Source organism: Aristolochia californica, unplaced genomic scaffold (assembly GCF_029961685.1).
Source record: "Aristolochia californica isolate CCGP_79_NKW_82.1479 unplaced genomic scaffold, dmAriCali1.0.hap1 SCAF_3, whole genome shotgun sequence".
NCBI classification, from domain to species: Eukaryota; Viridiplantae; Streptophyta; class Magnoliopsida; order Piperales; family Aristolochiaceae; genus Aristolochia; species Aristolochia californica.
Genome location: NW_027181992.1, coordinates 40,209,071 through 40,235,082, shown reverse-complemented (window position 1 = coordinate 40,235,082; position 26,012 = coordinate 40,209,071). Strand labels below are relative to the sequence as shown.

The window sequence follows — 26,012 nt, the reverse complement described above, 5'->3', positions numbered from 1 at the left end:
TGTCTCCTTTAATTCACTAGGAGGCCTACTAGTTTATTACTCGTTGCAATCTACTGCTAGGTTAGATATCAAATCCATAATTGTTTGATACCTCTAACCTATGAAGTAATCGAGATTTGATGATTTGTTGCGTCAGGAATTATTAGATCTTGAGAAGAATGCTGAGCTAAATTAAATGCAGCCGCTGGTGCTTGTGGTATTTAGCTTCATTGATCTCTCTAATTCTTAAGGTTGCCTCTAGATTAAACCGTTAGCACTTGTCTTGGGTTGTTTAGTAGTTAGGGTTAATTGGATCGTTTGTTTTCTAATTAACTACGAAAGGAGAGATAGGAAGATAGTACCAATGGTGAATACTCAATTGCGAATTGATATATGCTTGCATCTATAATCAGTTGTAAAATTCCGATGGTGGATGTTGACTTAGACCAAGGTTTGTTCTTTTGATTGATTTCGATTCTTTTAATTTGAATTGTTTCTAAGTTGTTTTTCTTAAAAATGTTTTCGTTATACTCAAAGCCCCCATCCTTGTCCACCGAGCATAAAAGTAGACTAATCACTTTTTGTGGGATCGTTCCTTACTCGCACTACTACATATATTTTTAGGAGTATAAGTTTTATTTTTGGTTGCCTGCGACAGCACACCAATTATTCTATTTTGTGTCCCTCACATGAAAACAATTCAAATGAAACACCATAAAACAATTATTGCCTTTTGTAAACTTTGAAACTGAGATGAGATTTTATTTTTTATTTGTGGAACTAGAACCACATTATTTAGGTAAAGAGTACCAGTAAAAGATGGTAGCTGAACTTGTCTATTTCTTTAATAGAAAGAGCATTACTATCTCATGCTTGTACTCCTTTTCACCTTATATAAGGAGATAAGTTTGAGAACATACCCGGATTCTTTGTTATATGTGTTGTAGCGTCAGTATCAGAAAACCACTTTGAGTCTTCTTTTGGTTCTAAGATGGTGAGAGCTGCTAAAGAACTTAGACTATTTTAAGCTTGATAATTTTGATTGAACCGACGCTAGCATGTATTGCCAGAGTGGTTATGTTTCTAAAAATTTTGACAATGAATCCCATTAGATGATGCAATGGATGATCGTTGCTTCTTATTGTTGAATTGATCGGAAGTATTATTTTTGGATGGGATGAAGTTGTTATGTTTTGGGGACTTACCTAAATTTTGATTGAAAAATTGGTTGTTGCTCTTTCCCTTTGATGTCTTTTTGGTAAAAATTTTGTTCACTATCGTGGTTGAGAATGAATTTCTAAGTGTTTGACTTATCCTAAGATCATAACTCTGTAGTACGGATATAATTTCTTCATAAGTTGGCAATGGAGCTTGAACATGCATTGTTGTGACTAAGGATTCATATAGGGCATTTAAGGTATGGAGAAGACAAAAAGATTTGTCTTTTTTCGAAATAACAATTTGTATGCCAGTTAAGGCATCACATATTCCTTTGAATTTTGTGACATAGTCATTCAAAGTTTGATCCTCCGTCTTCTTCATTGTTAGCAATGCTCGATAGAGGTGCATCTTATGTATCTTTGAGTGATTTGGAAAAATGATTTCACATTTTTGTCATACATCTCTTGCGTTCTTAAGTCCGATCACATCACAAAGACCTTTTTCAGCCATTGTAGCATTGAACCAACTAACAATTGGTCTCTAAGCTCCCATTATTCAAAAGATGGATTTATCATGGATGAGTTCTCACTAGCAGTGAAGGTGGCATAATAGATCTATCAATGAATCCCATTAGGCATTGAGATTTCAAAAACGAAATTCATTGACTTCTCCATAACACATAGTTGTTGGATGAGAGTTTACTTGAAACAAGTGTGGTAATAGAAATAATTGACATGAGAGGTGGATTTGAATGTATTGAGATAACATTAATACTCATGATGATTTTTAAAAGAAGGATGGAAGTAAGAAAACAAAGACAATTGATGGAAGTGTAAGAAGAGAAGACAAATTGAAAAAGAAAACAAGTGCTACAACAATGTTTATGAAGAAGTTAATAATAAAAAAAATAAGGTATGGAATTAATGGAAGAGTACCTAATTGTTTGAATGTGATCACCTTCCTTAGGATCAAACCATATCCTCTGATACCATAAAAAATTTAAGCCACCATGAATGATTAAATGAATGAGTGCTGGAATGAAAGAGTTTCAATGCATTCAAGACCAAAATCGAAGAGAGAAAGCCAATGCAAGGTGATGAAATTTTTATGTATTGAATGAATGAATGTTGATGAGTTACAAGGGTTTATAGGTGTCACCATCTAGGTCATCCTCTAGCTAGGTCTCATCTAGGTGTCTTGATAAAATTACATAAATCAATACAAATCATTGTTTAATTATTCCTTTCTTCTCCCATCAAAAATTGGATCTCGATTTCCTTCATATAATTGATTGATTTGGCCTTGACCTTCTTCCTTGATTGAGTGATTTGAGATAATTTGTCTTCTTAATTGATTTAGGTAGATTTATCATGATTTGTAGGAGATCCTTGAGTAGCTTTGAAAGGTTGTAGTGGAACCCACATATGAGAGATTGTAGGGATGGATTTGTCTAAAATCATGCATGGGGACATCCTCCTTTCTAGGTGGGTGTCACTTTGCATGGTTTTACATGGGTGACGTATCTCCTTTTGCTTCTTGTGCTACCTATGTATGACGGTGGTCTTCCTTTGTATTTATGTTCTTTGGTGTAGCTTGGAAAAATGTATCCTCTTGTTTGATATGTCTTTGTTTCTCATCACACCTGAGTGCAAGATGGTTATAAACATACAACATTTACATGAAAATCTTTCAAATTTATGTGCAATGAATCAGAAAACAAAACTGAAGTAACATCCACCAGAACTCCTGAACGAGTCCAGCAGCATTTAACAGGTATAAAAAATCCCTTTCTTTTATGTTGGAGTCATCAGCCGTGATGAGCACTCAAACTCCCTTGCTCCTTCGCGTGGCGCCATTTTGTTACACTGTAGCGTATTCCTTCTTGCGAAGATTAATGTCTGAAAAGCTGAACTTGGTGAGGGCGGTAGGGGACCTGGGTGAACACAGATCAAACCGGCGATGCAGGTAATGGCTTTTTTCCTCTCGAGTTGAGGAAGATTTCTCCGCTTCATCGTGTGGCTTCTTCGCTTGCTCGTATTTAACAGCTTCTTTGGGTGCGGTAAACACAAAGTGAGCGATGGGTATGTCATCGGTGATTTTCACGAGGGACTCGAGAGTTTCAACGACGGCGCTCATTAGTGGTCGAGATTTTGGGTCGTGACGAAGGCATTGGTACGCCAATTGGGCAGCCTTTTGAGCTGCTTTGGGAGAGTATTGCCCCTCCAGTTTGGGGTCGATTATCCTAGTGAGCTTCCGAGGGTCGTTCAGACTTGATCGAGCCCAATCCACCATGTTCTGCTCTCTGCTTGGCCGCATCTTGTCCATGGATCGTCTTCCCGTGAGCATCTCCAGTAGCACCACGCCGAAGCTGTACACGTCGCTCTTCGCTGTTAAATGGCCTGAAATTCGGGCGTCCAATCATCAAAATGAAATGGGTTCATCTTCCATTTTAGTTCAAATTTGATTAACCAGGACTACAAGAGCTAGCTCGCGAGAGATGACAGAAACAAGTTTCATTCATTACCTGTCATGACGTATTCTGGTGCGGCATAACCGTGTGTGCCCATCACCCTTGTGGATACGTGAGTATCGTCTCCTTCGGGGCCGTCTTTCGCCAGCCCGAAATCGGAAAGCTTGGCTGTGTAATCCTGAAAATTAAAAGGGAAAGTACTGTTCAATTCACAGTCATCTTGTTCATCTGCATTTGTCAAAGACTAACAACATGGAATATTCTACCATTCAGGCTTGATCGGTTTCGCCGTATGAACTTGCAGGGAAAGTTATTACATTTCTGGTAAGACGAGATGAGAATTGACTTTCTAGTGTAGATATTATATGAAACAAACAAAACAAAACCGTGTAGAATTTGATGTATTGGGGACTTTGTAAGGCAAGAAGGTTACCGAGTCCAGCAGGACGTTAGAAGCCTTGAAATCGCGGTAGATGACGGGCTTTTCTTCCTCATGAAGAAATTGAAGACCCTTCGCGGCACCAACCGCGATTTTCAATCTCGTCAACCATCGCAAAGACGCTGAGAACCCTGATTTCAAAAATTGCCATTAACGCGCAAGTGCAGAGAAACATTTCTTCTTTAAAAAATTAATAATGATAATAATAATAATAATAATTACGAACAACAGTGACTCAGTCTATTCCAATCAAGCTTAGTTTAGTGCTGTTTGACCTAATTCGAAGAAGGAAAAATTAACTGGGTTCAATTTAGACTTAAACATCCAACTTCCTTGACTCTTTCTTTTTTCTTTTTTCTTTTTATTTAAATTTTTTAGTGGACTTCAATCGGAAAATATAGCTCTAATTCTAATTTATTCAGCAGTTTCAGTTTTCTGTTCTCTTATATTTTCGTTTTCATTTTTATTTTCTTCTACAGAAAAGAGATCACGGACTCGAGTGCTGCAACAAAGTAGACTTGAAAAAGTCTCGTAGACGTCAACGAATAAGCATTCGTGAATCACACGCTGCAAATCAACTGTTCTATAATGAATGGAGAGAAATGTGAAAAGAGATCTGAGGGCGTACTCTTGAAAAGATGGTTCTCTAAGCTGCCTCTGGGCATGAATTCATAGACAAGCAGCCGGTGCTCGTCCTCGCAGCAATAACCGATCAACTTCACCAGATGGGGATGCCGCAACTGCCCCAGAAAAATAACCTCCGCCTGCAAGAAGGCAACGGGATCGAAACCACTTTTCAATGATAACAAGCATTTGAATGTAATTTGTAAACGCAAACACTCACCAGCCATTCCTTGTGGCCCTGTCCACCTTCCAAGTCCAAGAGCTTCACAGCAACGGGCTGGGCTTCCAATCCACGTCTCAGCTTCTCGTCGATTTGCCCCTTGTGAACGGGTCCAAACCCGCCTTCCCCGAGAAAATTACTGGAAGAGAAGTTCTGGGTGATCACCCTGAGCTCCGCCAGCCTGAAGATATAGAGATTGGAGCCGACAAGAGAGATGGATAAGTCCTCGACAGAGAGCGGGGAGGCCGGATTGCTGATGTCGGAGAAGGACAACCTCTGAAAGGAGGTCTGTTTGGCGACAAGCTTCTTAGGCTCCACCGATGAGGGGTTCTTAGGAATATTGAGACAGTCCGGTAAGAACGACCTCCATGCAATCTTGCAGACCATGTTGATGGATGTCCTTCTACGCTAATCTGTAGATAGAGATGGAGAATCTAACGATACCCAATATTCGAATAAACAAACTGAAATTAGGTGGACCGATCACATACGCGTTTCTTTTTCCCGTAATCCGATCGAGTTCTCAAGTGATTTGAATTAGGGCGAACAGAGCAGATCGACCGGTACGTCTTTCTGTGCGGAGTTGCAGAGATGATGAAGAAAAAACAAGAAGTCCGTCGAGAGGAATCGAGACTATAAGATTAAAATGGCGAGGATATTTGGAATAGTGGAAACTTAAATAAGGGTAGTCGAGATTTTCAATAATACAGCCTCACCAACCGCTCCACCCGACACACAAGAATTCCTTCCTCGCCTCTTCTCCCCTCCGACTCTCCTGTTTGCTGCGCGCGTAACCCTAAAATATACAGTTTTGCATCTCTATTCTAAGAGTTAAAAATAATCATTTAGCTTAAACATGGTAATGAGATTATTCTTCTTATTTTTCATGTGCCTATGAGCTGTTCAATATGGAGTATGAACCCAAAGCTTATGAGTCTGGAAAGAAGACTTCCAAGAGTCGAAATAAACATGTTCGGGGAAAGGAAATGACGTTATGGTTCATTGACTTTCTCAATGACTAACGCACCCATGAAGTCTATTTCTAGAAGAAGAATATCGTGGTGCTAGTTTTGGAGAGGGGAAGATGAAGCGGCCAACAACAGAAGTCTGTAAAATGATCTTCTCGAAAGGTACCGAGGAATAAGCAAAGGAATCTGGAGAAGAGAAAGAAGGTATGCTGGGTTGTTCGGGCGCAAGTATCTCCCACTTTTAGGAAACGATTCCTCCTATCAGCTAAGAAAACGAATTATAAATCATAAATGCATGCGCAGGAATCTTGTTTTAACCCCAAAGAGGCTCGAACACGATGAAACTGGGTGTTTGTTCCCTTCGGTGCATCCTGTCTCTCTGTATTGTTCTCCTTTTTTTTTTTTTTTTCGGAAACACTTAATCATGACCGATCTGTATTATGAGCCCCATGGTCGGCCCAACAATCCCCATAAACAAGGTTTTAGCTCGCCAATGAATGTGGATTTTTTGTTTTATTAATAAGGAATTTTAGTGAGAAATATGTTACAGAGATAAAGGAAAATATATCTGATAAGGGATTATCTTCCCTTTGTAATTATCCTCAAGTAAAGCTTATCTTCTCCTCTGTGTAACCTATAAATTGAGCTCCTCTCTGATAATTCTGGAAAATTATCTTTCTCTTTCTATTTCAATCTCCAATTACACTCTTCGATTATACAATTTATACAAAATAGAGTATATAGATTACAAGATTCTTTCCTATAATCTCTCGGAAAAATCAAAGGAAATCCTCCTCTAATTTATCGTCCGAGAGAAATAAGAGGAAATCTTTTGATTTATCAAGATACAACTCTTGCTAACAGTCACTCTCAAGTTGGTGCATATAGATATCTAATACCCAACTTGCCAAGTGAGTTGTAGAAGTTCTTGCTACATACCACTTTTGTAAGTATGTCTGCTAATTGGTATTCAGATTTAATAAACAAAAATCAAATTATCTTGGCCTCAAGGTTTGGGTTGATGAAGTGTCGATCTACTTCTACGTTGTTTAGTCCGATCATGTTGAACCAGATCATGCAAAATAGCAATAGCCACCTTGTTCATCACAGAATAAAGTCATCCCATGGCTTGGGGCAAAGCCAATTTTGGTTAATAGTCTTCGAAGCCAGAGAAGCTCATAAAGACCCTTAACCATCCCACAAAACTCAGCTTCAGTACTTGATAATGCTACCACCTTTTGTTTCTTACTTGTCCATGTAACTAGGTTCCCTCCAACAAACATAAAATAGCATGAGGTGGATCTTTTATCTGAAATATTCTCTGCCCAGTCTGCATTTCTATAACCTTCAACCCCTAGGTGGTTGTTTCTTGAGAACATAAGTCCTTTCCCAGGGGAGGACTTTAGGTACCGAAGAATTTGACTCATAGAGAAGCCCTCTTCCTAAAGCTCCTTTCAGATATCGTAGTATCCTTTCAAGTTCTTGGCAATGACTAAGTTGTGGCTTGTGCATGTATTGACTTACCACACTTACTGCATATGAAATATTTGGCCTTGTTACACACAGGTAAATAAGTTTTCCCACTAGTCTTTGATATTTCCCGATATCTACATCTTCTCAAGTGCCTCCACATAATTTTGTATTTGAGTCCATAAGAGTGTCTACTGGTTTGCATCCCATCATTCATGTCTCCTCTAGTAGATCAAGGGCATACTTTCTTTGGGATAGCACAATCCCATGTCTGGGTTGTAATACTTCAATGCCCATAAAATATTTGAGTAATCAGAGATCCTTCGTCTTGAATTCAGCACATATTTTTTCCTTTGTTTTCTGGATGCCCTCAGAATCACTACCAGTTAAAATAATATCATCAACATATACAACAAGAATCACCTTACCTCTCAGTCTATTTTCAATAAATACTGAGTGATCTCCATAACATCTGTAAAAACCAGCCCATATGAGGGTTTGACTAAATTTCTCAAACCATGCCCGAGGGGACAACTTTAGACCATATAAAGTTTTTTTTTAGGCGGCATACTGACTCCCCCTCAACCACATACCCAGGTGGTTGTTGCATGTAAATTTCTTCTTTAATATCACCATTAAGAAATGCATTTTTCACATCAAGTTGATATATAGGCCATGATGAATTGGCCACCAGATTTAATAATATACGTACCGAGTTCATTTTTGCCACTGGAGAGAAGGTTTCTTCATAATCAATTCCATAACACTGAGTATAACCTTTAGCAACCAGTCAAGCCTTTAGTTGTGCTATTGACCCATCCGGATTATGTTTGACAGCATAAACCCACTTGCAACCAACAAGTTTTTTATCTGTTTGAAGAGGAACCGGTGACCATGTATGATTGTCATTAAGTGCCTTCATTTCTTAATCCATTGCTGACTTCCACCCTGGATGTTGTAGAGCCTCCTCATAGGACTGTGGAACTGATATGAAGGAAATAGAAGAAAGAAACTGATAACATAAAGGTGAGAAACGATGATGAGACACAAAATTTGAAATGGGATGAGAAGTAGAAGGTCTAGTGCATGATCTAAGTTATTTCCTTATAGCAATAGGACGAGTATCATATTGAGGGCCAAAAGTAACTGGTGATGAAGGACTTACCTTTGTTGGATCTATTAACTCGGCAGGTGTGGTGTTGGCCACTTGCTCTGGGGGTTGAATAATCTCTATATCACGAGGCACAACCAGTCGAGGAGAACCTGGTACTGAGGACAAACCAGGAGGAGCACTATCAGAATAAAATGAGGAGTTTACAAAAAATGTTACATCCCTGGACACAAATAAACGTTGAAGAGTGGGACTAGAACAAACATAACCCTTTTGTGTGCGAGAGTATCCCAAGAAGATACACTTCATAGATTTAGGATCAAGTTTGTTGTGTCTAGGAAATGAATTATGAACAAAACATTGACATCTGAAGACTTTGAAAGGTAGTGAAAACGTATCATCATTTAGTAATAATCTAGAGTAAGGAGATTTATTACCAAGAATGGAAGATGGTAGACGATTTATAAGAAAGCAAGTCGAAAGGACTGCATGAGGCCAATAAAAGTATGGAGCTTTCATGGCATATAATAAACCTCGAGCTACCTCAAGAATATGATGATTTTTTCGTTCGGCTACACCATTTTGTTAAGGAGTGTAGACGCATGATGTTTGATGGATAATGCCATTTTCTTGACAAAAATAGTCAAGGTCTTTGGAAACATATGCTTTGGCATTATCAAACCGGAAAACTTTTATTTTTTGACCAAATTGTGTGAGTACCATAGCATGAAATGACTTTAAAATAAATGGTATCTCAGAATGCTCCTTAAATTTAAACAACCAAGTTGTGCGAGTGAAATCATCAATAAATGTAATAAAATATTTTGCTTGAAAAATGTTGGAGGCACTCAAGGGCCCCTAAACATCAGTATGAATTGAAGAAAATGGAGTAACACTTTTGACTTCTGGACGAGGAGAGTATGTACTCCTTTGATGTTTACTCAATTGACAAACCTTACAATGAAATTCTGACCTTACTTTAAAAGTAGGAAACATATAATGAAGATATTGTGCAGATGGATGTCCCAACTGATTGTGTCATAACCGTGTCTCATTTTCAGTAGTGGAAACCATATTCATTTTTGGAACATCCAAGTACTAAAACCCCCCTTGTTCATGGCCTCCACCAATCACCCGTTTAGTTATAAGATCTTGAAACACATACGAAGTGGGTGAGAAGGTAACAGGGCAATTAAAATATTTTTCAGCTGACTAACAGATAATAGATTCAAAGGAAAAGTAGGAACAAAAAGAATATCAGTGAGCGGAAGTGATGGTGTGACAGAAGTGGAACCTTTCCCTTGGACTTTGGTTTGAGAACCATCAGCTATGGTAACAAATTTGTGTGAAAGACTAGGAGATAGAGAATGTAATAAAATTTTGTTACCTGTAAGTTGCTCGGAGGCTCTTGAGTCAATTATCCAGGATGAAGATGAGGCAGATACCATACCTGAAACGGTAGTGGCAGCAGTAGTTGTGGAGAAACTAGGAGAAGAACCCAACATTGTCTTCATTTTCTGAAATAGCTCATACTCTTCATCAGTAAAAAATTTATGTGTTACTAATTTTGTGGGATATTCTTATTAGCCCTTGTCAATTCTAACTGTCCATTGGCTTTATAGCATATCTCTTTATAATGACCATATTGTCCACAATAACTGCATGCCTTGGAATCCTTGTAATAACATTGATCTATAGTGTGGCCAAATTTTTTACAATGAGTACACTCTTTCCCATCTGCTCTGCCAGCACCAGTCATTCCACCTCTTCCTCTACCTCCTTTATAACCTCTGCCTCGGCCTCGACCGCGGTCAAATGATGATCCTCTATGATCAGAATACATAGCGGATGATACTTCAGTAGTAGAGGAAGAAGTGTCTGGAATACGAAGTAGTGTTGCACATACATCATCAAACTTGGGGACAACAGAAGCACTTAGTAGTTGACTCTTGGCAATCTCAATATGGGGTTTAACATTTGCAAGGTAAATAGCAGTAATTAAGGCTTCCTTCTGCTTGTCTTGGATAGAAATATTTTTCGTTGAAGGTTGAGCTAACTTCCACTCCTGAAGAAAGCCTCTAAAGCAGGCCAAGTACTCATGGATATTTTCTCCTTTTTTAGTATCAACGTTCTTTGGTGAATGTCATATGGTCTATGTAGAGTATCTGGGTAAGAGTACAGTTTAGCACATGTCTCCCAAATTTGTTTAGTAGTGTCAAGATGAATGACATTGTTGGAGACATGTTCTTCCATGCTATTGATTAGCCAACTAATAACCAAAGTATCATTTTTCAACCATTTTCTATAAAAACTATCATCTTCATCAATAGGTGGTCCTCAGGTGGTGAGGTGACCAAGCAGGTCTTTTGTTATAAGGAACCTCTGAACCAATGTGGACCAACTCATAAAATTTTATACCCCACATAAGGGTATGGTGGTAATTCTCAATATATCACTTTTGATATTCATATTCTCTTCAGCCATGATAGACCCTTGTTCAAAAAAGTCTATTAATAACACCAAATAGTATTCTTCAAACAACTCGATGTATGGGGAATTTTAGCATTGATGCTAAATTATCATTCTGATTTTTTTCTCTAATACCATTCATAAGAGACTCCATAACAATCTTCTATATCATGGGACTCTTTTTCCCACGAAAAAAAAAATCCAACAATCTGATCATGGACTAGTCTCGGTTAACAAAATTTCCAAACCAACAAAACTTTTTTGATAGCTTATTCTAGATAGAAAGGTATGCATATCCATAATATAATAAGATGAAAGTATTCACATACTCATCTTCTAAATTTAGAAACCTTTAACACGAAGAAAAAAATTTAAGCACTTATCTCACGGCTTGTGATTTTCCTTCACAAAAGAGCTTTCTCTGAGTGGTGTTGATCATCACTTCTTTAGAGCATTCCTTTGACGAGGGATCCTAAATTTGATGGTATGATACCATGTTGAATTTAGGATCCCTTTTCCATAATTCCGAGGAAGAGAAAGAAGAAAGAAAAAAAAGAAAAGGGAAGAAGAACTCTCAGGTAGAGAGAAGAAAAAAGAAAAGAGAAAAGAGAGGTAGAACCAAGCCTAGAGAGAGAGAGAGATTAACTCAAGAAGGAGACGTGTAACTTGATTAATTCTGAATTACAACACCTCTATTTATAGTAGAGAAAGAGATAGAGTCATTATACAATTACCCTTTCAATCTCCTAATTACATTCCAACTCTAACTCTCTAAGATAAGTCTATTCAAAACAATCTATTAGAAGACTAATATGAGTTGAACTAGAACTCTTTCTTCAATCACGTAAATATAAGGGAGGAGGCCAGCTCGTGGCCTTATCCTTGTGGGTCCCTCATGATCTTCCAACATATCTTGATAAGGTTGCCAGCTCGTGAGATATTTGTGGGTCCCACTTGATATTCAAGTGTTCTAACTCAATTCAGCTTGTGCTTCTTAACTCCTTCACTCGTGCTAGCTTGGGTGAGGACTCTTCTTGATGTCTCACGTCCTCATGGTGGGTCCCACCAGCTCGAGCATCATGGTGGGTCCCACATTGTAACAAAGATCTCCATAGAGAAAAGTATTTTTTACATCAAACTGGTGTAACGGCCAATCAAGGTTTGTTGCATGAGATAGCAACACCCTCACAGTACTTAATTTGGCCACGAGTGAGAATGTCTCTTGATAATCTATGTCATATATCTATGTGTATCCTTTTGCTACTAGTTTTGCCTTGTATCATTCAATTGATCCATCAGATTTTTACTTGATGGATAATACCCATTTACACCCAACTATTTTTTGACCTTCAAGTAACGAAACAAAACTCCATGTCTCATTTTTTATTAATGCCTCAGTTTATTTCTTCATAGCTTGAACCCACCTAGGGTCTTTCAGAGCTTCATCAACACTTGTGGGAATATGGTGTGAGGAGAGTTCACTTACAAAGTTCTTGAGGGGTTCAAACAATTATTTTTTAGATAGATAATTGGCAATCGGATATCTTGATTTGCACTCCTTCACCTCAGGAGAATATTTGTTCGATGGTTTGCCCCGATTATGCCTGATAGGTAATTCATAGTCACTGACAGGAGCACTTACCTCACTGATATTCTCAGGAGATGGGTCGCTGGATATTGAGGAGAGGAGGAGTACTACAGCTTCAACTTCCGAAGGTGTACTATGGCTTCAACTTCCGAAGGTGTCAGCTCTAGATTATGTTCTGCTACATTAGTTTCTAGAGATGTTGTTGTATTAGTGTCCTTGAACCACTCAAATATCAACCAATTCAACTCTTCTTCTTGTGTCTCCTCATGAAGAGAAGAATTGGATGCGGGAGGAGAGTAGAAAGGATCGGATTCCAATAACGTAACATCCATAATCACATATGTACACCAAGTAGTTGGATCGTATCATCGGTACTTTTTTATGTACCACACATGCCAAAAAGAGACACTAAATAGCACAAGGATCAAGTTTTGTGCATTGGTTTTCTTTGGAGATCAACCAACACAACGCAACCAAAAAATTTCGAGGTGGAAACATCAACACCATAGGTAATGAAACATAGTATGATAGGACCTATAGTGGACTCTTGAACTCAAGCACTTTGGAGGGCATTTGGTTAATAAGATGGACTATCGTAGCAATGACATCAGCCCAATGGTGGCTAGGCACATGAGTTCCAAGTACAAGAGCTCGAGCCATTTCAAGGATATGGCAATTTTTTTCGCTGCGCAATACCATTTTGTTGAGGAGTTTGGGGCCATGAGGTTTCATGAATCAATCCATGATGTTGGACATAATCACAAACTATTGATTCACATATTTTCCACCATTTTCAGATTGGAGAATTTGAACCCTAACGGAGAACTAAGTTTGAATCATTTTATGAAAAGATTGAAATTTTTGGAAGACCTCATCCTTATGTTTCAAAAAATAAACCCAAGTTATTCGAGTGCAATCATCAACAAATATCACAAACCAGGAAAACAAAACAGAGTATTTTAGGGGAAGGACCCCACACATCAGAGTGAATCAAAGCAAAATGGACTTCAATCTTAATCAAACTTAAAGGATAATAGACTCGATGACTTTTAGCTAAAATGTAAGTTTCATAGTTAAAGTCCAGAATTGACAAATCCAAAAATAAATCAGGAAACACATGTTTCAGATAACCAAATGAAGGATGATCTAACTAATGATGCCACAGCCAAATCTGTTCCACTTTGAAATCACTTGGGTGGTTCATGTGATATGCTTGGCCCATACTAAAATAATTCATGTAATAGAGCCATATTCTCTTAGTATGACACTCAATGATCTCCTTAGTGAGAATACATAAGCATAACTTAATTCAGTTATTCGGTAACTTGACTTACAGATAATAAATTGTGGAAAAGAGTAGGCACAAACAATGTATTTTGATAATGGTAGAGATGGTGACAACATCACTATTACCACTCTTGTTACCGAAGAAATAACTCCATTAGTATTGGCAATGCTAGTTCGTTGAAGATGAGAGATCTGATAAAAATCATTCGCATCAAATGTCATATGGTTTGTTGCTCTAGAATCAAGTATCCATGTGTTGTAATTAGCCTCTCCAGTCAATTTGAGGAAAGCATTACCTACGTCCTTATCCGTTTGAGGAGAATCGCCGTTCAAATACCCCAACTTGTGTTTGCCTGAGATACACATATCGACAAATTGGGACATGTCAAGTCCGGTCTGAGTCGAGTCCAGTCTAACTCTGTTGTGTCCGATCCGAATCGAGACTTGGTCCAAGTCTGGTCCGGGTTGCTTGGCTTCCTTTGAGCTTTGAAATTAAAATCACTTCAGAAATCGTCATCGTACCCGACGCTGGTTTCTGAATAGTGGGACTGAAAAAAATAGTAGGTTTTCTGCAGATGGCGAGTATTTCTGGCGACGAGAGAAGATTTCAGGCGACAGGCACGATTTTCTGGCTATGGTTGAAGACGAATCATATTTTCCATTGGGACCGCTAGTGTGGGTTACTAGAAGGCCGAGCGGTGGCTTGGCTGCAGTCGTTGGCATTTCGGAAGTTTCGTTGGAGTTGGGTGACAGTAGTGCCGACTACAACAGAGAAGGAATAGGGTGCTACTGCTCTACACCTCTATTTTTTAGCAATGGTCACTGGGCCGATCACAATGATGACGTTTGTATTAGCGATGGGAAGGAAAGAGAAACGAAGGAGAAGAGCTTTCCTGCTTTGCTACCATGATAATTTTTCACCAGAAAATTATCTTTCTCTTTCGTATTTCAATCTCCAATTGCACACTTCGATTACACGATTTATACATAATAGAGTAGATAGATTACATGATTCTTTCCTTTAATCTCTCTGAAGATAAATCAAAGTAAATCCTCCTCTAATTTCTCTCAAACGTGTACATTCTTCACTCTTCTTCTTCTTTCTCCGCTTTACTCAATATGTAATCTATGAAATCCAAAAAATCAACATGGTATCAAATCAGTGATTAATTTTTAGGACTCAAAGCTATGAATTCCAAACTTACTATTGTTCGGCGGATGATTGATTTGTTGATGGTTATGTTTCTGGTTTAAGGCAAGAACCCATGTTAGTAAGACAACATATATCTTCTCTGGCTCTACTTGAAAAGCCTGGTGCCAATCTCATTCTTCTTTGGATTTCTTCAATATATTTCAAGACATCATACAAGATAAAGGATCATCATCGGCTTATACAGGAAGCTGCCGATCTACTACTTCTTGGATTAAATTCTGGTGATTTTGTGTTGATTATCTAGTGCCTTGGTCCAAGAAGGTTGAGGTTGATTAACTCGAATTTTCCTAACTCATTATGTCGTCAACTTCTAGCACTCCTTATTGCTTTGGAACATCCATTACTTGCCTCCTGTTTTGAACTCAGTATCCTGTTTACATTTCTGATTCCCATTCAAGTGCAAGAGCTACTTCACCGGACGTGTGTAGATCGTACTACTTTGGACAATATTCTAGAAGCTCACAGCAATTGATGATCTCGGTTCATTTGGGATCATTCCAGTAGTATTCTCTTTCATTAGCGTCGCTGGCATCTAATCTCACTTTGGGATTTCTTTTCTCACATCATCAGCTTGGTATCCGCTCTGGTTGCTCTAGTTGCTTCGGCTATCTGCTTCTGGATAGCCTTGAATTCTGCTTCTCTTCTGGATGAAAGTCAGACCGGTATTGCTCTCTGCTCTCATCTAGCCCAATATTGCTCTCATTGCTGTCATCTGCTGGCCGTCAGAAGTCATTGCTGTTTTTCCAGCTTGTCTTTTGACTTCCTTTGATCAAGGATTATGTGCATGCGTTCTTCACTAATCTCAAACCAGACCCGTGCCCGGTGACCTCTGTTACAATTTGCCACTTATGGTTTAATTGCCTCCTGGTATTGTTGAAGATAAGATATTGGAATATTTGTTTGTATCGACCGGGCCAGTCCTTGTATAAGATCCGTGCGGTTGCTTTCCTAAAAGGTTCGAGCCTTTTAACCCAATGGTTTAAACATGGTAGCAGAGCAGGTTGGTCCCGAGTTCGAGTCCCGCTCCCACCGAATTTTGTCCCAGGTATTTTTGGTGAATTTGTCCCAGGTTTTTTCGGTGAGTTTGTTCACGGGTTTTTCCCATGCGGGGGAGTATTAGAATATTTGTTTGTATCGACCAGGTCAGTCCTTGTATAAGATCCGTGCGGTTGCTTTCCTAAAAGGTTTGAGCATTTTGGCCCAATGGTTTCAACATAAGATTTGATTTTGAGATAATCAGATAGGATTGGAAGATATGATCTTGTAATTTAAACGGGATAAACTCCCTTATAGATTTTTAATTTTTTTGTATAATTTTATCCATGAATAAGAACTCTATTATGGTATCAGAGCGTACCTATCGATCCTGAAGAATTTATCGTCGCTTTCGGCTCCAGCGATGACGCAATCGAGGTTCAAACCTCTTGGTAAACAGACGTCTCCTCTCTCTGTAAGGTCGAACAAATCCATCTCCACGGCAGGCTCATTCATCGCTTCTGGCTTCGCAACAAGCCTCGTCTCCGCCCCCGGCTCCGATAACAATTCCATCGAGGTCTAACACCTCTCGGGATTTTTTTCTCTCGGACTTGCCATTCGACGATCCTTGGCACACACGCCAAGGCGTTCCATGAACACGCGACCACCACTGCTATCGCAGACGACGACGACGACATCCTGCTGCAACATCCAGCCGCCCGGCCTTGTCCCGGCCACTGTGAAGTTTCCCATAAGAGGAAATCCCCTCTTCTAGAAATCCGAAAATCCGGACACGTGCGCACGCCCCGAGGCTGAAGAATCTGGAAATCCGAACCCACCACACACGCCGAGGCCGTCTGATGTTTGGTGTATGCAGTAAGCTTATGCAACCCAAGAAATTAAATTTATTTTTGGCTGGGGGAGTATCAGTTTGTTAAACTTTATTCCACGCAAACCGATCAACTATAGGAGCATTACCTTCAACAAGGATATTGAAAGCATACATTTAACCTTGTTAATCCCAATTGTATCTTCACCATTAAGATTAACTTGCGTTGATTCTCGTACCACAACTCTTCACTGCGAAGAATTATAGCACATAGAGTCATTCCATTACTATGGTTTTAGATGTAAAAAACAAATATGATTTTGTTGATGTCACACTAAAGCGACCAGACAGGGATGCCAACGATTAATTGTAACAGTGGATTCATTGTAACAACCTTTTCAAATCCTGGTTATTGAGTTCAATTTCCAAAGATATTGCGACAAGTGTGTTCTATTGTAATGGAACACAAACAGTTTGGAATGAACTATACGAACACTTTTATCAAATAAATAACGTTCAATTATTTCATATTGAGAATGAGATCCATGATTGCTTCCAGCATAATATGGTTGTTAGGTCCTATTTTACCAAACGCAAAGGATTGTGGGACGAGAGAGATGTTCTTTGTCTTGTCTCACATTGTAATTGTGGAACTAAGCAAGATGAACTATCCTATCGAGAAATACATAAAATCACTTTCTCATTGGATTAACTGAATCCTTTACTACAATACATGGACCCTTTGCCTAAGTTTGGCAAGGTTTATTCCCTCGTGCTCAGACATGAATGACATAAAAATGTATCTGATAAAAGGAGCATAGTTCAACCTGAGGCAACAACCTTTGTAGTCAAGAATTCCAGCAAGAAAGGTGCTTGTACAAAAAGTAACAAAGATGGTCACAACGCTGCAAATTATTGGGCACATGTGAAGTGCACTTATTGTGGATGGAAGGGTCACTCAATTGATTTTTGTTGAAAAATCAAGAATGCAGAATCAACTATGTACACAGAGAAGATAAACATCTCCAACTCTTTCACTTTACTCAAGAGGAATGCCAAAAAATAATGCAAATGCTCAGGGATAACAAATCCTTTATGGCAAATCATGTGGGTAACTCCTCAACCCATGATGAACTTTTAGGTAAAGCCCCTCTACTTCTCCTCTCAAAATAAACAAGCTACATGGATCCTCGATAGTGGAGCCACTGATCATATTGTTTGTTGTCCTAAATTGCTTATATCTTGGAAAGTTGTTACGAACTAAACCATGGAATTACCAAATGGTTCTCATGCCACTGTTACCCATATTGGTCAAGTGGTTTTCTCTTCTAGTTTGGTTCTTCATAATGTCTTATGTGTCCCAATTTTCCAATTAAACTTTATTTCCATCAGCAAACTTATTTCTCATTCTCTTTGCATCACTGTATTCCTTACCCATTTTTGTGCCATACAAGACCTATGCTCGAGGAAGATGATTGGGGTGAGAACAAAATTCTCTACTACCTTGCTTGGCCACAAAAATCATCTTGCTATTCCGTCCATTCTTCATCTAGTATTTGGCATCAACATCTCGAACATCCTTCAAATAAAGTATTTGTTTCATTTCCTTTTTTAATAAAAACTCTTGTAGTTCAAACAAATGTATGGTTGGCCCATTAGCTAAATAGGCAAGATTACTATTTTCTTTGAGAAAAATCTCTAGCAAATCGCCTTTTGAAATATTGCATGTTGATGTATGGAGGGTTACCAAATTGCATCTATTTCTGGGGCCCAGTATTTCCTCACCATGGTTGATGATTTTACTAGATGCACATGGATTTATTTGATGCGCCAAAAATTTGAAACTTAGACTCACTTAACTAATTTCATTAGTATGGTAAAAACCCTATTTTCTTCTAAGGTGAAAGTTGTGTGTAGTGATAATGGCTTTGAATTTACTCTTGTGATCTAGTAGTTGTGCAAAGGCATTGTCCAACAAACAAGTTGTGTTTATACCCTGCAGCAAAATGGGGTAGCAGAATGCAAACATCGATACCTGCTAAATATGGTTTGAGCCTGGCTTTTTCAAGCCCATCTTCCTAAAATATTTTGGGGGATACCATTTTAACTGCCGCTTATCTCATAAATCGAACTTCTACCCCAATTTTGCAAGGTAAAACACTTTATGAACAATTATTTAATATAGTATTCACTTAGTCATATTTACGAGTATTTGGATGTTTATGTTTTGCCTCCACTCATGCCGCCAAGCCATTCAAATTTGATGCACATGCAACCCATTGCATTTTTCTTGGGTATCCTTATGGACAAAAAGGATATAGAGTATATGATCTTGAACTACATAGAGTGTTTTTCTCCTGAGATGTTACTTTCTTTGAACAAAAATTATCTCTTAAACACATGTCCGCTGCCAATAAGAGTCACATGTTTCCTCCTCCTATAACGTTTGTCTTTTATGATGACCCTATACCAGACACACCTACTTAGTCAGAAAGTCCTAAAATTACAAATGTTGATAATGCTTCTCCACACCACATATCTTCTCCCATGCCACCCCCTGGTCGTCGCCTCTCTACCGGACCAATTAAGGGACCCAACTTCCTTCATAATTTTCATGTGGAAGTGACCCTACCGTCACAACTTGAACAATCATCCACCTCCAGCGTGGTCAACTCATCAAGTACGCCTTATGCTTTCTCTCAAGTTCTTTCTTATGCCGGGTTATCCACCTCTCATAAAGATTTTGTCAATTCATTAACCATTTCCAAAGAACCAACTAGTTTCTTACAGACCATGAGGGATCCTAAATGGCGTCATACCAAAGCTTTTGACTGTTGTTGGAATTGGTTCATATGATGAATAATTTGAATTGCTTAGGAAAATAAAGAACTTGATGACCCCCCGACTTCTTCATCTTATCTTCCTTATTATTTCCCATTACCCTCTTATTATCGGGCAGCCTTTCTCCTATCGTCCTTTATTTGACTCACGTTTATTCCCTATGGCCAACCCATTGGTGTACTGCTTTGGTTGGCCCTTTTTATATATATGGGTGATTTTTAAGTCCATCGAGACTTTTTATTGGTACCTTTTGGTTTTTTATCGTTGTCTTGTGAATTGCAAGCATTACCCACTTTAGTGAAAATTATTACTATATTTGTTCGAAATCATTTGAGGTTGATTTTTGACTTATGTTTTATTACCCAGTTCTACCATTTGAGAGTATGTACCCAATTTTGTACTTATCTTTGGGACACCATGAAGGAGGAGATTATTACTACATCTATGTTATTTGTTTCAAGTTGGGATCGCTATCATTACCTCCCAGCTTGAGTGGGAGTGTTGGAAGATATTAATATGTTAGAGTGTGATTGATATAATTAGTTTATGTTTTTTAAAGGTGTCTTCTTCTTCATGGATACTTCTTCTAGAGTTGTCTTTCAATGAAGCTTGAGGTCTTGAGTAGGCTTGATCTTTTTGAAGCTTTAAACCTTGAGATGCATTGTCTCTTGTAGGTAAAGTATTAGAAATACTTAGTTTGTAAATTGTTAGCTCTGTTAAGTTTTTTGTTAAGTTGTGGAGCCTAATTATCGCCCTACATTGAGTTGGTTGCGGATCGAGGGGCACCGTTATTAGGATTTGATCATCTTAATTCGAGGAACATCTCGAGTTGCAGCCCGAGAGTTTACAGAGAAACACCTGTAAGTGTGTGATTTCTCTTGTAAAGTATTTCATCTTCATAGTGGCTTACTACAGTGGCGGAAGACAGGACGTAGTCTCACCTTGAGGTTAACCTGTATAAATCTTGTTGTGGTTTTTTTAGCTTGTTTTTCCCTTCTTCCGCGTTTATTATTATTGCTCTCATTAGTTTGGAATTAGGGCATTTAATTTCTAAGAAGTGGTATCAAAGTTTTGATTCATGATTGAGAGCAATGGCTAGCGGAGAAGGATCAACACTAGGAATGAACAAGTTTGATGGTATGGATTTTGCGTTCTGGATGATGCAAATCAAAGATTATCTGTACAGTAAAAAAAATTGCATACACTACTTCTGGATATGAAACCAAAAGGTATGAAAGATGATGAGTGGAATCTCCTCGCTAGACAAGTGTTGGGAGTAGTCTGATTAACACTATCAAAGAACGTTGCTCACAACGTTCTTTGATAGTAAAACCACAACAAGGATGATGAAGATTCTGTTTGACACGTATGAGAAACCTTCCGCAAATAATAAGGTACATCGCATGAAAAAACTCTTCAATTTAAAGATGACAGAAAATACATCACTTGCATCGCAATTGAATGAGTTTAACACGATTGGCAATCAATTGACATCCGTTCAAATTAAATTTGATGATGAGTTTCGTGCTTTAATTTTTTTGGCGTCTCTACCAAATTGTTGGGAGCCTATGAGGGTTGCGGTCAGCAACTCTATAGGCAATGGGAAGTTGATCTTTAATGATGTTCGGGATACCATTCTCCTGGAGGAAGTTCGTAGAAAGAACTCCGGAGAATCGTCAACATCTAATTCTGCCCTAAGTGTCGATACTAGGGGCAGGAACTTCAAGAGGAATTCCAAAAAGGCAATGGTAGATGGAAGTCAGGGAATAGTAGAAGCAAGTCCAAATTCGGAAGGAATATGGAATGCTGGAATTGTGGCAAGTCTGGTCACATAAAGAAGAATTGTAGAGCACCGAAGAAGGATGAAAAGAAAAATAATGTTGCAAATGCGGTGACTGAAGAGGTACAAGATGCTTTACTCTTGTCGATAGATAGCCCTACAGACTCTTGGGTGTTAGATTTAGGAGGTTCTTTTCACACCACCACACATCGTGAGATCATGGGAAGGTGTATCTTGCTGATGGAGAACCTTTGGATATTGTCGGTAATGGTAATGTCAGTTTAAGGATGTCAAACGGGATAATGTGAAAAATTCACAAGGTGAGACATGTACCAAAAGTGATGCGTAATCTGATCTCAGTAGGGTAACTTTATGATGAAGGTCATAATGTGAGTTTTAATGGTGCTGCCTGGAAAGTCACAAAGGAATCCATGGTTGTTGCACGAGGAGTTAAAACTGGAACTCTTTACATCATTTTCAGTTGCAGAGACACGGTTGCAGTTGCTGATGCTGTTACTGATTTTGACTTGTGGCATTATAGGCTTGGTCACATGAGTGAGAAGGGAATGAAAGTGATGCAGTCAAAAGGGAAGCTACTAGGGTTGAAAACTGTAAACAATCGTTTGTGTGAAGACTATATTTTTGGCAAACAGAAAAAGGTTAGCTTTTCTAAAGCTGGAAAGGAACAAAAGACAACACAATTGGAGTTGGTTCACACTGATGTGTGGGGGCCTTCAACTGTTACTTTTCTTGGTGGTTTTAACTACTATGTGATATTTATTGATGATGCAAGCAAAAAGGTATGGGTTTATTTCCTGAAAATGAAATCCGGTGTCTTTGATACCTTCAAGAGATGGAAAGCAATGGTTGAGAATGAGACAAATTTGAAGGTGAAGTGTTTGCAGTCAGACAATGGAGGAGAATACATAGATGAGCATCCTAGGAGCATACGATTACATGCAGGATTGAAAATGATGTTCTAGTGTGAAGTTATTAGCATTGCTGCCTATTTGATCAATAGAGGTCCCTCAACACCCTTGGATTGAAAAATACCAGAAGAGGTTTGGAGCAACAAAGGGGTAAACCTTTTTTTCTTGAAAGTATTTGGTTATGTTTCTTATATTCACATCGATTCTGCTGCTAGTAGTAAACTTAATGCCAAATCTAAATTATGTTTCCTTATTGGCTATGGTGGTACCAAATTTGGTTATCATTTTTGGGATGACCAAAGTCATAAAGTTATCAAGAGCAAGGACATGATCTTCTATGAATGTGCCTTGTATAAAGACAGGTAGATAAAAGAGTCTGAGAGCACAAGTGATGAAGCCAAGAAGTCTGAAGTGATTCAATTGAGAGATCTTCCAGCTATTGAGATAGAGAATATTGCTCAGAACATTCTTGTGACTGGACTCAGGAGATTTGCCTGAACTAGCAGAGCGCCACAGAGGTATTCCCGTACACATAATTATATTTTGTTGACTGATAAAGGTGTAATAGAGAGTTATGAGGAAGTCATGTAAGTTGATGAATCAACCAAGTGGGAGTTGACCATGCAGGATGAGATGGATTCATTGTTATCCAATCAGACAAGGCAATTGACCAAGCTACCAAAAGGAAAGAAGGCCTTGCAGAATAAATGGGTGTATCGAATAAAAGACGAACATGATGGCATCAAGCGGTACAAGGCAAGACTGGTGGTAAAGGACTTTCAACAAAAAGAAGGCATTTACTACACTGAGAATTTCTCTCCAGTAGTAAAACTGACTACTATTAGAACAGTGCTTGGACTAGTGGCCAATGAAGACTTGCATTTAGAGCAGTTGGATGTAAAGAGAACCTTTCTTCATGGTGATTTGGAGGAAGAAATTTACATGATGCAACCATAGGGATTCAAAGCACAAGAAAAGAATAAAATGGTGTGTAAACTTCAAAAGAGCATGTATGGTTTTAAACAAGCTCTAAGACAATGGTATAAGAAATTTGACACCTTTATGAGTAGTAATGGTTTCTTGAGGTGCCGATCCTACTGCTATATATTGATGACATGTTGATAGCGGGTGCTTGCAAATAGGAAATAGATAATTTGAAAAGGGAGTTGTCGAAGAAGTTTGCAATGAAGGATTTGGGTGCTGCCAAACAAATTCTTGGGTTGAGGATTACTAAAGATATTGATGTCTTGAAACTATCACAAGAAGAATATGTGAATAAGGTGCTGAAAAAATTCAACATGAATGACGCAAAACAAATGAGTACTCTTTTGGCTAGTCACTTTAGGCTAGTCACTTTAAGTTATCTAAGGAGCAGTCACCTTCTACAGAGTAGGAGTGAACCAACATGGCCATTGTGACTTATGATTTTTCTATTAGCAGTCATATGTATGTCATGGTGTGTACTAGACCAGACATAGCTCATGTAGTGGGAGTTGTGAGCAGATATATGAGTAATCCGGGTCAACAATATTGGGAAGTAGTGAAGTGGATTCTCAGGTACTTGAGAGGCACTGCAAACTTAGCCTTACGTTTCTGAAAGTCAGACTTGAGATTACAGTGTTATGTAGATGTTGACATGGCTGGAGACATTGATGGCAAGAAGAGTACCACTGGATATGTATACACATTGGGTGGTACAGCAGTTAGTTGAGTTTCTAAGTTGTAGAAGATAGTTTCTCTTTCCACTACTGAGGCAGAATATGTTGTTGTGACCAAAGCCAGCAAAGAGATGGTATGGTTGCAGTCTTTTGGGGAAGTATTAGGTCTCAAGCATGAGAAGAATGTGTTGTATTATGACAATAGTGCTATTCATTTAGCAAAGAATCCTGTTTATCATGCTAGACCAAAGCACATACAGGTGCGTAATCACTTCATCAGATCGGCTCTGGAGAATGGATTCTTAGCACTTGAGAAGATTCAAGGGAGTTAAAATCCGACGAATATGTTGACAAAGACTATTATGATTGAGAAACTAAAGTTGTGTGCAAATTTAGTTAGACTTCTCTCTGAGGATTGAGAAGTTGTTGCCACTACAGAGGATATATTGATGATGGATTAGTCTCCAAGTGATAGATTGTTAAGTTGTGGAGTCTAATTAACGCCATACGCTGAGTTGGTCACGGATTGAAGGGCGCCGTTATTAGGGTTTGATCATCTTAATTCGAGTATCTCAAGTTGCAGCCCAAGAGGTTAGAGAGAAACACCTGTAAGTGAGTGGTTTCTCTTGTAAAGTATTTCATCTTCATAGTGGATTACTGCAGCGGCGGAAGACAGGATATAGTCTCACCTTGAGGTGAACCTGTATAAATCTTGTTGTGCATTTTCATGCTTTTTTTTTTCCTTCTTCCGATTTTATTATTATTGCTCTCGTTAGTTTGGAATTAGGGCATTTAATTCCTAACAGTTTTGTTATCATCAAAATCAATAAGGGATTCAATACTAGGTGGAGCAAATTTTTTTATTGATAATTAGTTTCAGGAAAGAAATAACCCTAGGGTACTTGTGTAAGGATAGAAGAACATATCATTGTGAGAACACTCATGAAATAATTGTGGGAGAATGTTACACCCCAATTATCTTTCCCATACCAAGGTATAGTCACCATTCATTAGTTTGTGTTTTTCTTGGTTTCTTGATTGTTATTTGCAATGTCTCATATATGTACTTTCATCATTTCTCTCCTTTGAAATTGTGTGAGCATTAGTTTGTTTGTTACTATTTGGAAAAGTTAAATAGGATATTGGGCACCTTACCATTGCTAACCTTATGAAATTTCAACACATGAGCCAACTACAAATAAAACAAGTGAATCAAATACTTGTGACATGAAAATTATTAATTGCCTAGGATGTAAAGTGTTGGAAGATATGCCCAAGCCCACACGACTAAGGAAGGCCCACATATCTAAGAGTATTATAAGATGGGTCACACAACCAAGGAAGGCCCACAAGATGGGCCATGGTACATAAGAAGTAGGACCTACAATGATTACCATGAGTTGACATCCTTTTCACATCAATTGGAAGATCAAGGACTCATAAAGGCATTTTTATCTTATGGTCACGTCCTAGAAGAGTTCTAGTTTGATTTATGTTTGTTTTTTATCTATATTGAGTCATTTAATTATGTTGGGACTTATCTTTAAATGTTAGAGTTTGGGTGTAATTGGGACAAAGGTAGTTTTATTGTAATTGGACTCTACTACCTTCCTTTATTATAAATAGAGGTTCATGTACACTAATTACAATAAATCAATGAAGTATTTTTTTTTCCATAAATTCAACATAGTATCAAAGCCAAGTTCTGTGAGTTGACATGGTCAACCCACATAGATAATGAGATCCTTTTCTCAAAACCCTAAATCCTAAGTGTAGGTTCGAAATTATTTTTTCAATCCCTACACCCTTAGTTTGCTTTGAGTTTTTTACCTCTATACAGAGTTTTTAATATTGAAAATATATATTTACGAAAATATATTTGAGTCTAATTTTCAAGGAAAAATGATTTTTTCTGATCAGAGTTATCTACAAAGATATATCGATATTTGAATGAGCGAAGGTCAGATTGCAAAAAGGTTCGAGCAGTAGCAGAAAGCTTCA

General features: G+C 38.3%; 1 protein-coding gene across 1 annotated transcript; it reads right to left on the bottom strand.

The window, feature by feature from the left end:
* Window positions 1-3,000: 3,000 nt before the first annotated feature.
* Window positions 3,001-5,465, bottom strand: LOC137959557 (serine/threonine-protein kinase RIPK-like). The gene is made up of 6 exons (XM_068806923.1): window positions 5,385-5,465; window positions 4,894-5,306; window positions 4,678-4,813; window positions 4,044-4,180; window positions 3,665-3,788; window positions 3,001-3,539 (listed from the first exon to the last, which is right to left on the bottom strand). Exons 2-6 carry the CDS (start codon window positions 5,278-5,280, stop codon window positions 3,001-3,003), a joined length of 1,323 nt encoding a protein of 440 aa, XP_068663024.1. The 5' UTR covers window positions 5,281-5,306; window positions 5,385-5,465.
* Window positions 5,466-26,012: the final 20,547 nt, after the last annotated feature.